We start from the raw sequence: 12,438 nt of genomic DNA, 5'->3' as shown, positions 1-12,438 counted from the left end.
CATAATAAACAAGGCCCAGCCACCTCTACCTACACACTTCACAATTTCTTGATCTTCAATAACATTTTCTCAGAAATCTTTTTCTCCCAGTTATGACAAATTTTAAAAATCCAGAAAGACCTCAAAAATGATATATTTTGAATAATAGTGTGTGGATATCACTGTTTAGCAAGTAGCAAAATAATATAAAGTTAGGATAATTCTGGATTCCCCATCAAGGATTATGCAGCAAAACAGTTACCAAAATGGGAGATGAATTGATCCAAATTAGCTACATTGAAAAAATATTTTTTCTGTTCCTTATTTTTTTCCCAATGCAAAAAAAAAAAAAAAAAAGCATTGCTGCAGATTGAATGTTTATGTCTCCCCAATATTCATTTGTTGAAGTCCTAATCCCCGAATTGATGGACTTAAAGATGAGGACTTAGGGAAGTAATTAGGGTTAGGTTAGGTCATGAGAGTGGGTCCCTCATGACGGGATTAGTGTCCTTATAAAAAGAGGAAGAAATGAGACGTCAATCTATCTGTAGCCCATGTTAGGCTACAGCGAGAAGGCAGCCTTCTGCAAACCAGGAAGGAGTCCCTCACTACAGACTAAACATGTCAGCACCTTGTTCTTAGACTGCCCTGCTTCCAAAACACGGTGAGAAATAAATATTTGCTGTTTTAAGTCACCCAGTCAATGATACTTTGTTGTAGCAGGCCAAGTAGTCTAAGGCATGCATTTTTATTGGAAAGAATTGAAATGTACAAATACAAATTAGAAATTACAGCTTCAAAAAAAAAGCTCTCACTCTCAGGAGATAAAAATGGTTAAAATTAGTTGGTAAATTCTTCAGTGTTCCTTTTATGCATAAATATATGCATGCTTATTATATAAAGGGGGTCATATTATACATGTGATTTTAAACATAAGTACTGTCATTTAATTTACATTTAATTTATCATTACAAAATGATAGAATATTAATAACATTTCTCTATCCCTTATTTCAGCCCTCTTCTGTTATTGAAAAATTACATCTCTGTTTTTCATAATTTTACATAAATATACATGTTTATAAATATTTATTCACAGTTGATTTTTCCCCTTACAAGTTCTTGAAACAGAATTGCTGGATGAGATGATGCCAATATGTGTAAGCCATTTGATACATAGACAAACTGTCTTACAAAAATGTCTTGCCTCTTTCCATCCCAATCAGCAGTGTTGGAGAACTTATTTCTCCCCCTACTTTCTTTAGCACTGAGTATATTACTTAAATGTTGACATCAAAATCAAGTGGTGTTTATCCTAGGAATGCAAAGTTGGTTCATTCACAAACCAGTCAATGTAATTCATCATATCAACAAATTTTAAAAACATATGATCACCTCAGATACAGAGAAAACATTTGAAAAAATCCCAAATCTATTCGTAATAAAAACTCCAAGCAAACTAAGAATCTTATAAAAGGCTCGTAGAGACCATATACGTGGCATTGCAGCTAGAGATTAAAAACTAAATGATTTCCCCTTAAAATCAAAAGTCAGACAAAAACGTCAACTCTAACCACTTCTATCCAACATTTAGTTGATGTTCTAAATAGTTCAAAATAACAAGAAAAATTAATAAATGCCATTCAGAGTAGACAGTAAATGCAAAACTGTCTTTATTTACGGACAATATGATTGTCTACATAGAAAATCCTATAGAATCTTAAAAAGGAGACATTAAAACTAATTAGAAACTTTAGCAATTTTGTAAGATCAACATAAACACATTAGTCATATTTCTATATACTAGTAATGAACAATTGGAAATTGAAATAAAAGTAATTGTACCATTTGCAATAGCCTCAAAAAAAAAGAGAGAGAAACACTTATGGATAAATGTAACAAAAGATGTGCCAGACCTATGGACTGAAAATTTCAAAACATTGCTAAGAAACAATGATGAAAACCCAAATAAATGGAGAAGCATTTATAGATTGAAAGACCCAATACTGTTAAGAGATCAATTCTCCCCCAAGCAATGAAATAATCAAATGTAAAAACAAATGAACTTTGATCCTTAATTCACATTGTATATAACACATAATTTGAAAGGGATTCTTGACAGAAATATTATAGATTAAAGAAGAAAAATTTCCAGAACAAGATATAGGAGAAATAACCAACATGGAGAAACCCTGTCTCTATGAAAAATACAAAATGAGCTGGGCGTGGTGGCACATGCCTGTAATCTCAGCTACTGGGGAAGGCTGAGGCAGATGAATCACTTGAACCCAGGAGGCGGAGACTGCTGTGAGCCGAGATCGTGCCACTGCACTTCAGCGTGGGCAACAAGAGTGAAACTCGGCCTCAAAAAAAAAAAAAAAAAAAAAAAGAAGAAATATTTACGACTATTGGTATGATAAAAATTCTTAATATGAAAAACACAACACATACACAAAGTGAAAAGGCAAGCCACAAACCTAGAGAAATAGTTTTTTAAACATATAATATGTATAAAAACCTTTCAACAATCAATAAAAACCTTATTTAAAAAAAATCAAATAGGCACTCTCAAAAAGATGTACAGGTAGCAAAAAAGCAAAGTGAGTAAGGAAGCAAGAACAGGAGGGAAGTTGATCAGAGAGGTCACTGGGAACCAAGTACTGAGGGATTTATTAGGCCATCCTAAGGCTTTCAAGTTTATTCTGAGAAATAGAAAAACTTTGGGGCCTGGCGTGGGGTGACTCACGCCTGTAATCCCAGCACTTTGGGAGGCTGAGGTAGGTGGATCACAAGGTCAGGGGTTCGAGACCAGCCTGACCAACATGGTGAAACCCTATCTCTACTAAAAATACAAAAACTAGCCGGGCATGGTGGCAGCACCTGTAATCCCAGCTACTCAGGAGGCTGAGGCAGGAGAATCACTTGAACCCATGAGGCAAAAGTTGTGGTGGGCTGAGAGCGTACCACTGCACTCCAGCCTAGGTGACAAAGCAAGACTCTGTCAAGAAAGAAAGAAAGAGAGAGAGAGAGAGAGAGAGAGAGAGAGAGAGAGAGGGAGGGAGGGAGGGAGGGAGGGAGGAAGGAAGGAAGGAAGGAAGGAAGGAAGGAAGGAAGGAAGGAAGGAAGGAAGGAAGGAAGGAAGGAAAGGAGGGACTGAATTATTGTAGTAGAGGGTGACAGACCTGACACAGATTTCCACTTTGTTAGGAACAGATTACGCAGGGCAGGGGGAGGAGCAGAGGAGGAAGGGTGGAAGAGTAGGGAGAGCAGTTGGAATTAATGGAATCTCAGCAAAAAATTCAGAAATCCCGGAGGGAGATGAGAGTGTACCACACCAGGGTGAAGGATGGCTGCATTTTGAATGTATTTAGAAGATCTGTGCAGATGGGCTGAATGCGGATTAATGTGGAATGTGGATAAGGTGAAAAGTCAAGATTGAAGACAAGATTTTGAGTCTGGGGAAGTGAAAGCTGGAATTAGCATAAAAATGTGTTAATGACTGAGATCAAGGGTTTAGGAGAGATCAGTTTTGTTTTGAACATCTGAAGTTTCAGATATTTATAGACATTGAGCTGAATATGCCAAGTAAGCGGTTGGATATACAAGCCTGAAATTTGTGAAAGACTGGGTTCATAAAATAAATATGTTAATTAATATCGTATTGATATATTTAAAGGCGTAAGTCTGAATGATATCCCGAAGACTGCAAAGAGCATGTCAGTGGTTTTCAGCTGAAGGCCATTGTTTTTCCCCAGGGGACAGCTGGCAATGTCTGAAGACATTTTCGGTTGTCACAGTTGGGGAATGAATTACTAGTGGCATCTAATAGGTAGAGGCTATTAGAGACCAGGGATACTGCTGAACATCCTACAATGCACAGGATAGCCCCACATATAAAGAATTGTCTGACCCAAAATGTCAGTAGGGCCATAGTTTAGAAAGCCTGCTTCAAAGGGTTTCTAAGAGAAGAGAACAGAACCAAAGCCTGAGCCCTCAGGTGCACCAATATTAAAGATGGCGGAGAGAAGGGGAGAAATTAACAATGGAGGTTAGGAAGGATGACCAGTGAGAATCACCACCAAGAGAATGTGGAATCCCTTCAGCCAGGAGAAGAAATATACCAAACAACAGACAGAAATAAAAAGTGTCAAATGCTGCTGCTAGGCCAAATAAAAAGATACTCAAGTAACAACCACCGGGCTTAGCAATGCAGAGGTCACTGGTGACAGTAAACAAAGAAGTTTCGGTAGAGCAGTGTGAGGTGAAAGCAACTTCTCAATGTTCAACAACATATGATACATTTTCTGATCTGATTATTGCCAACCTTTGAATTCAAAATTAAACTAAAAATCATATATGGCTATAACGGTAGCATAGTTAATCAACTACTCTCTGACATCCTAATCAAATAGGTAATTTTAAGTGGGATGACTTTTTCCTGCTTTATTTCTCCCACTCTCCAGTTTACGACTTTTTAAATCAACTGGAATAAAACTAATATCTACCCAGAGACACAGGACTTTTTACTCAGATGAAGAATATTTTTCAAATAATTCTTTTGATACCAATTTTTTAAATCCTCAAACTTAAAAAAAGACAATCTCAAATAAAATTATACTATATTTTGAATAGGTGAACACTAAACTTTTTTTTATACATTAAGTTCTAGGGTACATGTGCACAAAGTGCAGGTTTGTTACGTATGTAACAACATGTGCTATGTTGGTTTGCTGCACCCATTAACTTGACATTTACATTAGGTATTTCTCCTAATGCTATCCCTCCTTCTTCCCCCCACCCCAGGACAGGCCCTGGTGGATGAATACCAAATTTTTTAACTATCAGTATTGTCCATTTTGTATCCTTACTTTTAGTGGCTTAAATAAACCTCATTTGCTTTTATGGCACTACATGTTTCTCACCTCTGTTCACAGAGTTTCTAATCTGTCTCTGATTTAATATGTCTCATAATTTTTAATATGTCTCTGCTTTAAAGTACTTCCTAAAAAATTTATCTACACTACAGACTACAACTTGTCCATCTGGGAAGACATTATGTAAACACATTTTATGATTATAAATTCTCTTTTAGGACCTTTATACTAACCTCTCCACCCAGGCCCTGCCATTGGTAAGAAATCGTATTTGAGAAAAATGTGGAAAAGCTAGCATTTGATTTGATGGTATTAATCACTGATATACAGACGTGCTAATTATTGACTTTAGCAGAACTTTTAACATGAATACTTTAATGATTTTCTGAAGGGGAAAATGTTGGTTATATATTTTCTGACAAAAAATAGCCGAGTGCAGTGGCTCACGCCTATAATTCCAGCACTTTGTGAGGCCGTGGCGGGCAGATCACTTGAGGTCAGGAGTTGGAGACCAGTCTGGCCAACGTGGCGAAACCCCGTCTCTACTTAAAAAAAAAAAAAAAAAAAATTAGCCGGGTGTGGTGGCATATGCCTGTGACTCAGGAGGCTGAGGCACAGGAATCACTTGAACCCAGGAGAAGGAAGTTACAGTGAGCCAAGATCGTGCCACTGCACTCCAACCTGAGCCACAGAGTGAGACTCCATCTCAAAATGCATAAATAAATAAATAAAATAAAATAAAATAAAATAAAATAAAATAAAATAAAAACTGGTTTTTTTATTTAGGTAGAACTGTCTTTTGTCAGTATCTAGATATGTGTGTATCTTCACTGGACTCATTGGGGACAAAAGTTTTACTTCACCAAGTGCATATAATTTCATATTATCTTTAAATTTTGTCTTCAAATTGTGTTATATTTATAATTCAAGTTTATGTTTTTCAAAATCAATGCCACAAACAGAATAAATGTTAGGAAAAAAACTTTCATTTTTCTTGATGAAGGAAACATAAGACATATTACCTTTTACTTATTTTATCTGCGTGTTGCTTTCCTTAAGAAAGGCATCTGTTTTGGAAATAAACAGAATTAATTTTAACCCATAACCCTGAAACTTAATGATTATACAAACTTGAGTAGATTCTTTTACTTATCTGTGCTGCAGTTTTCTCACATATAAAATGAGGAAAACACACTTATTTCATAGGGTTGGTAAAAGGGAAAATACTGAACTAATTTTAGGCTAAAGTTTCATAAATTAGGTACACAAAATTAATACCTACTGATTTGGTTTGGCTCTGTGTCCCTGTCCAAATCTTGTCTCTAATTGTAATTCCCACATGTCACAGGAGGGACCTGGTAGGAGGTGACTGGATCATGGGGGTTCTCGTGATAGTGTTCCCTCATGCTGTTCTCGTGATAGTCGGTGAGTTCTCACGGGATCTGATGGTTTTATACTTGGCGGTCTCCCCCGCTCTTCTCTCTTATTCCTGATGCCATGTGAAGAAGGTCCTTGCTTCCCTTTTGCCTTCTACCATGATTGTACGTTTCCTGAAGCCTCCCCAGCCATGCAGAACTGTGAGTCGGTTAAACCTCTTTCCTTTATACATGGCCCGGTCTCAGATATTTCTTTGTAGCAGTGTGAAAATGGACTAATACACCTATTGTTCACTTTTGAATGAGAAAACCCAGTCGGCTTGGAAAGTAGAGGGTTTCTCTTTTCTGTTACTCAACTGAAGTACATGGCTGCTGCCACTGGATGGCAACCAAAGACACAGAAAGACCAGGAATGCCTGAGAAACAGCCTAAAGAGCTTCAGCATTTCAAAAGGAATTCTAAAACAACAGACTAAAAATGCATTCAGTAGGTAAAAAAAAATACAGTCTGTGAATTAAGTGGCAATTGTTTAACTAAAAAGTATTATCCTTCAACAAGTCATATTTTAATATGTTTATGTTTTGAGAAAAAATATCTAAAGTAGTGATGGTCTCGTTCTTATTCATCAGGACTAGCTCAGAGTATAATAAATTTTTAAATGTTCAGCTTCCAAGGTGTTTCTTTGATGGAACCTTCATTTAAAGAAAGAAGAGATGAAGAACAGTGGAAGCTTATTGTTTATAGTAGATTATTGAGGTGAGGTTGCCAAGATTAAAAGTCACAAGTTTTGGAAATAGGTAGACTTAATTTTAACCTACAGACTTTAAACTTAAGAATGCACTCAGGTAGATTCTTCTACTTATCAGTGCTGCAGTTTTCTCATACGTAAAATGAGGAAGATATATCTGTTTCATGGGGTTGGTAAAAGGGAGAAAATGAACTAGTTTAGGTTCAGCACAGCATATACACTGCATATACACGGTCATAAGTACAGCATTTGTTTTGTTAACTTCTTAGGTATGGTTCTTTTAAATTGAAAGCCAGTGTTGGACAAGCAAATGCAGCTTCAAAATGGCAACAGGATAAGGATACATTTTTTAAAATATATACTTTAGGTTCAAATATTAGGTAGGTATTACTTTCACCTACATTTTTTCTGTAACCCAGGCTGGAGTGCAGTGGTGCGATCTCAGCTCACTGCAATCTCCGCCTCCCAGGTTCAAGCAATTCTCCTGCCTCCGCCACCTGAGTAGCTGAGATTACAGGCACGTGCCACCACGCCCTGCTAATTTTTGTACTTTTAGTAGAGACAGGGTTTTACCGTGTTAGCCAGGATGGTGTCGATCTTCTGACCTCATGATCCGCCCGCCTCGGCCTCCCAAAGTGCTGGGATTACAGGCATGCGCCATAGCGTCTGGCTGGCTTTATTTTGTTTTTAAAGCAGTTTTAGGTTCACAGAAAAACTGAGCAGAAAGTACACGCAGTTCCCATATACACCCTACCCACACACAGTCCCCTCCACTGTCAACCTACCACAGCAGAGTGGTACATTTGTTATAAACGATAAACATACATTGATACATTATTATCACTCAAAATCCACAGTTCACATAACTTTGTGGAGTTTCTATCATTAACAGGTTTTGAATTCTGTTTAATGCTTTTCCTGCTTCTATTGATACAATTGTGTTATTTTTCTTATTTAGTCTATTAATATGATAAAGTACAATGATGTATTTTAAAATATTGAATCCTTCTTATATTCAGAAATGGACTTCATTTTGTTGTGATATATTATTCTTTTTCTACGTTACTGGATTTGACTTGCTAATATTTGGTGGAAGCTTTTGTGTCTAGGTTCATAAGAGATATTGATCTATAGTTTGTTTTCATTGTTATAATGTCTTTATCTGGTTTGGGGATTAGAGAAATGATGATATCATAAAAAGAGTTGGGAAGTTTTTCCTCTGTTTCTGTTTTCTGGAAAAAAATACGGAGACTAATTTTTTCACTGGTATAATTCACCAGTGTAGTCATCTGAGCTTGAACCTGTTGCTTTTTTGGAAGGTTTTAAATATTAATTTAATTTTTAGAAAATATGTATAGGGTGGCCGGGCGCGGTGGCTCACGCCTGTAATCCCAGCTCTTTGGGAGGCCGAGGCAGGCGGATCACAAGGTCAGGAGATGGAGACCATCCTGGCTAACACGGTGAAACCCCGTCTCTACTAAAAACACAAAAAATTAGCCGGGCGTCGTGCCGGGCGCCTGTAGTCCCAGCTACTCGGGAGGCTGAGGCGGGAGAATCGCTTGAACCCGGGAGGCGGAGCTTGCAGTGAGCCGAGATCGCGCCACTGCACTCCAGCCTGGGTGATAGAGCGAGACTCCGTCTCAAAAAAAAAAAAAAAAAAGGGCCGGGCGCGGTGGCTCACGCCTGTAATCCCAGCACTTTGGGAGGCCGAGGCGGGCGGATCACAAGGTCAGGAGATCGAGACCATGGTGAAACCCCGTCTCTACTAAAAAATAGAAAAAAATTAGCCGGGCGCAGTGGTGGGCGCCTGTAGTCCCAGCTACTCGGGAGGCTGAGGTAGGAGAATGGCGTGAACCCGGGAGGCGGAGCTTGCAGTGAGCCGAGATTGCGCCACTGCACTCCAGCCTGGGCGACAGAGCGATACTCTGTCTCAAAAAAAAAAAAAAAAACATTTAAAAAAAAAAAAAAAAAGAAAAGAAAAAAAGAAAATATGCATAGGGCTAGTCTGTTTCTCCTTGCATGAATTTATTAGTTTGTGTCTTTTAAGGAATTGGTCCACTTTATTTAAGGTATCAAATGTATGAGGATAAAGTTGCTTGTAGAATCTTAGAATCTTTTAAAAGTTCACGGTATCAATAATCAGTAGTGATGACTCTTCTTTCATTGCTGATGTTGGTGATTTGTATTCTCTCTTTTTCTCATCTTACACTCTCGCCTGGGAAGAGGTTTATCAATCTTATTTGTGTTTGTGAAAGCCTAGCTTTTGGTTTTGTTGATTTTTTCTGTTGTTTTGCTGTTTAAAATTTTACTGATGTATATTCTAATTTGCATAGATTTCTTTTCTGTGTTCTCTTTAGGTTTAAGTTGCTGTTCTCAAGCTCCTAAGAGGCAAGCATAATTTATTTATATTTTTATAAATAAATTTTTACAAAAATTGTATATTATTTATATCATAATATAATATATTTATTATTATAATATGTTTATATTATTATATTATTAATTCTTACTTTCTGATATATGCATACAGAAACAGTGCTATAAATTATTTTCATTTTGATAAGTTGTATTTTCATTTTCATTTATTCTGAAACACTGAGATTTCTTCTTTGGCTTTTGGAAGTTACCATCTTAGTGCTGATATTACCCATTTGTTCTTGCACATTGTCTACTTTTTTCATGAGAGCCTTTAACATATTTATCACAGTTATTTTTACACTCCTTCTCTGGTACTTCAACATCTGTGTCATATCTGAGTTTGATTCTGATGATTGTTTTCTCTTCAGACTGTGTTTTTTCTTGCCTTTGACATGTCTTACAATTTTTTGTTAAAAGATAGATACTGCGCTAGGTAGTGACAACGGAGGTAAATAGGCCTTTATGTGAGACTGCACGTTAATTTGGTTAAGAGTTAAGCCATGTTTAATGTTTGTTGTAGCCGTAAGTATCAGAGGTTCCAAATTCCTTTAGTGTCTTTGTCTTTGGCTCTTCGCTTGGCTTCGTAGCTTGTGTCTGCACTGCTCCTCATAGTGAATCTGTGTCTTTCAGTTCATTCCACTGAAAACAGCTGTAGTCACTGTCTTTAAACTCAAGCTTTATAACAGTGATCACTGGATATGGAAAACCATAAGGATTCTCCAACCTTCTGATGAAGTGTGGGTCGTTTCCTAGGCCAGTAGCTGTCCCAGCTGTGTCTGCCTTTCCTCCAGTATCATGTTCACCCTCCAGCTCCTTTCCCTGGCTGCAGAGCTCCCAATATATCTCTATGAAGCCCTCTCTCCGTTAACAATTACTTTTCCCCTTACATAATGAAAGAAGGCTTAAGGAACCTGAAGTGAGGGGGGATTCCTTTCCCAAGCTTGGATCAAGTATCAGAATGGAGCTCTGGTGAAGTCCTTCCCCTGGAGAAGGCTCTGGTTACATTTCACAATGGTCACTCTTTCCTTCCTCTGCAAAGGCCATGAAGGGATCTTCTGGGGATTCTTATCATAAAAATATGGTGAGGTTACTGGAAGGAGCCTCCTAAGAAACTCCTCCTCCAGCAATTTGTTAAAATTGTCATTTCGTTGTTTCGACCAATACCTCTAGAGGCTTCTGCTGTCTGAAGCACATCTCTAGGCTTTATCAGTTGCAGTGTCTCTTTGTTTACACCTCTCTTTTTAGGTTGTGGGGTGGTTATCTGCCCTATGCAATGCAATTGTCATGCTATCGACACAGAGTTAGGTCAAACCTCACAGGCCAAGGGCACAGGGCGCCAAAAGACCTCCCTCATTTCAGACATCAGCTACAAGCAGGGGAGGGGGAGGTTCCAAGACATACACAATTCTGACCAACTGGCTGCAAAGTTGGAGATTGCCACTACCCACTCAAATTGGATACACAGCTTTGCTAGAATAACACATTACTCAGGAAAAAGCTGTAGTTATAATTACAGTTTTATAATAAAGGATGTAAATCAGGATCAGCCAAAGAAAGAAAGCCTTAGGGTAAGGTTTAGGAGGACCCGAGACACACAACTTCCGGTTCCTCAGGACAAGTCACCCTCCTGACACATCAATGTGTATCACTACCTAGGAAGGTTCACCTGAGCTTCCGTGGCCAAAGTTTTTATCAGGGTTTCATTATGGACACATGACTGATTGAATCTTTGGCCACATTATTGAGTTCAGCCTCTAGCCTCTCTCTCCTCCCAGAAGGCTGGGCTGATAGCACATGCTTCGAAGCCCAACCCTCGAATCACACAGTTGTTCCTTCTGGCATGATGGGCCCCATCCTGGGTCATCTCCACAGCGTAAACTCAGATATTGTCAGACCCACCATCTGTAACAAAATATAATCCTATCATAGGAAACTTCAAGGGTTTAGAGGGCTCCTCTCAGGTCCCAGGGAAAAAGATCAGCCAAATTAATTACTGTACAATAAGCCACCCCTTGTTCTTTGGCTGCGATTCTTGTTATGACTAATATCTGGGAGAGCCAGAAAACTTTTGATAGAATTTCTCAATATATTTGGCTCTCAATGTCAATATTATAATCTTATCAACAATGCCAGTATCCCCTCACAGCCTGGTAGATGGCACCTGACTGTACTTTGTCTGCCCTGAAACATTGGAGCTTTATCTGTGATATTTCTCTTTGAAAGCTCCTAACTGACCTGAGAGAAATGGTACCATTTCCCTGTGGTAAAGCAAGTCCTTCTCTAGTGACCTCATCTACAAGAGAGCTGTCCTGGAACTCAGACCCTTTTGGACATAAAAGCTATGTAGTGGGCCGGGTGCGATGGCTCATGGCTGTAATCCCAGCATTTTGGAGGCCGAAGCGAGTGGATCATGAGGTCAGGAGATTGAGACCATCCTGCCTAACATGGTGAAACCCCGTCTCTACTCAAAATACAAAAAATTAGCCAGACGTGGTGGTGGGCGCCTGTAGTCCCAGCTACTTGGGAGGCTGAGGCAGGAGAATGGCATGAACCCAGGAGGCGGAGGTTGCAGTGAGCCGAGATTGCACCACTGCACTCCAGCCTGGGCGACAGAGTGACACTCCATAAAAACAAACAAACAAACAAACAAAAAAAACAAACAAAAAAAAACTGTGTAGCCTAGAATATGATTTAAAGAGTCCAATGGTCATGTCCCCAAACACATTATATCCTCCTCATATATGGACTTCGCCTCTGGAGTCACTGCACCCACAAAACTGTAACAAGTAGCCCTTTGCTTCAGTTTGAGTCTTTACCTCTCCTCTCTTTTCCTGGCCCTTAGTTTTAAGTCACGACCATAGACCATGCAAACCTTTATGGAAGTGCTCTTGAGTCCATAGGCTGGAAGGAGCCCAGTCTCTGTCTTTACTGCTCTCATCCTCTTATGTACAGTGAACATCTTGTCTCTCACAACTGACTTCCAGCCACACAGGTCCTCTCTACAGAAATATATTCTTATTGCTTGTTTTCAGAGCATCGTTCCA

At 38.7% G+C, this 12,438-nt stretch overlaps 1 protein-coding gene and 1 long non-coding RNA gene across 10 annotated transcripts in view; one reads left to right on the top strand and one right to left on the bottom strand.

Annotated features, from left to right (window-relative positions):
- LOC140710433 (uncharacterized) overlaps window positions 1–6,248 on the bottom strand; it is a 65,803-nt gene extending 59,555 nt beyond the window's left edge. For both annotated transcript variants that reach the window (XR_012091446.1, XR_012091447.1), the window contains exon 1: window positions 6,135–6,248. This is a non-coding gene — a long non-coding RNA (uncharacterized lncRNA). The remainder of the gene's footprint in view (window positions 1–6,134) is intronic.
- A 55-nt stretch (window positions 6,249–6,303) lies between these two features.
- The window catches only part of LOC103245901 (amyloid-beta A4 precursor protein-binding family A member 2-like), a 76,104-nt gene continuing 69,969 nt past the window's right edge, over window positions 6,304–12,438 (top strand). For 7 of the 8 annotated variants that reach the window (XM_073012025.1, XM_073012029.1, XM_073012023.1 and 4 more), the window contains exon 1: window positions 6,304–6,429. In XM_073012025.1, coding sequence (XP_072868126.1) covers window positions 6,388–6,429 — 42 coding nt within the window. In that variant the 5' untranslated portion in view covers window positions 6,304–6,387. The remainder of the gene's footprint in view (window positions 6,430–12,438) is intronic. The other variant, XM_073012031.1, reaches the window with a different exon arrangement.

Source organism: Chlorocebus sabaeus, chromosome 26, assembly GCF_047675955.1.
Source record: "Chlorocebus sabaeus isolate Y175 chromosome 26, mChlSab1.0.hap1, whole genome shotgun sequence".
NCBI classification, from domain to species: domain Eukaryota; kingdom Metazoa; phylum Chordata; class Mammalia; order Primates; family Cercopithecidae; genus Chlorocebus; species Chlorocebus sabaeus.
The sequence above is the reverse complement of the archived record's forward strand: the minus strand, read 5'-3'. Positions and strand labels throughout refer to the sequence as shown.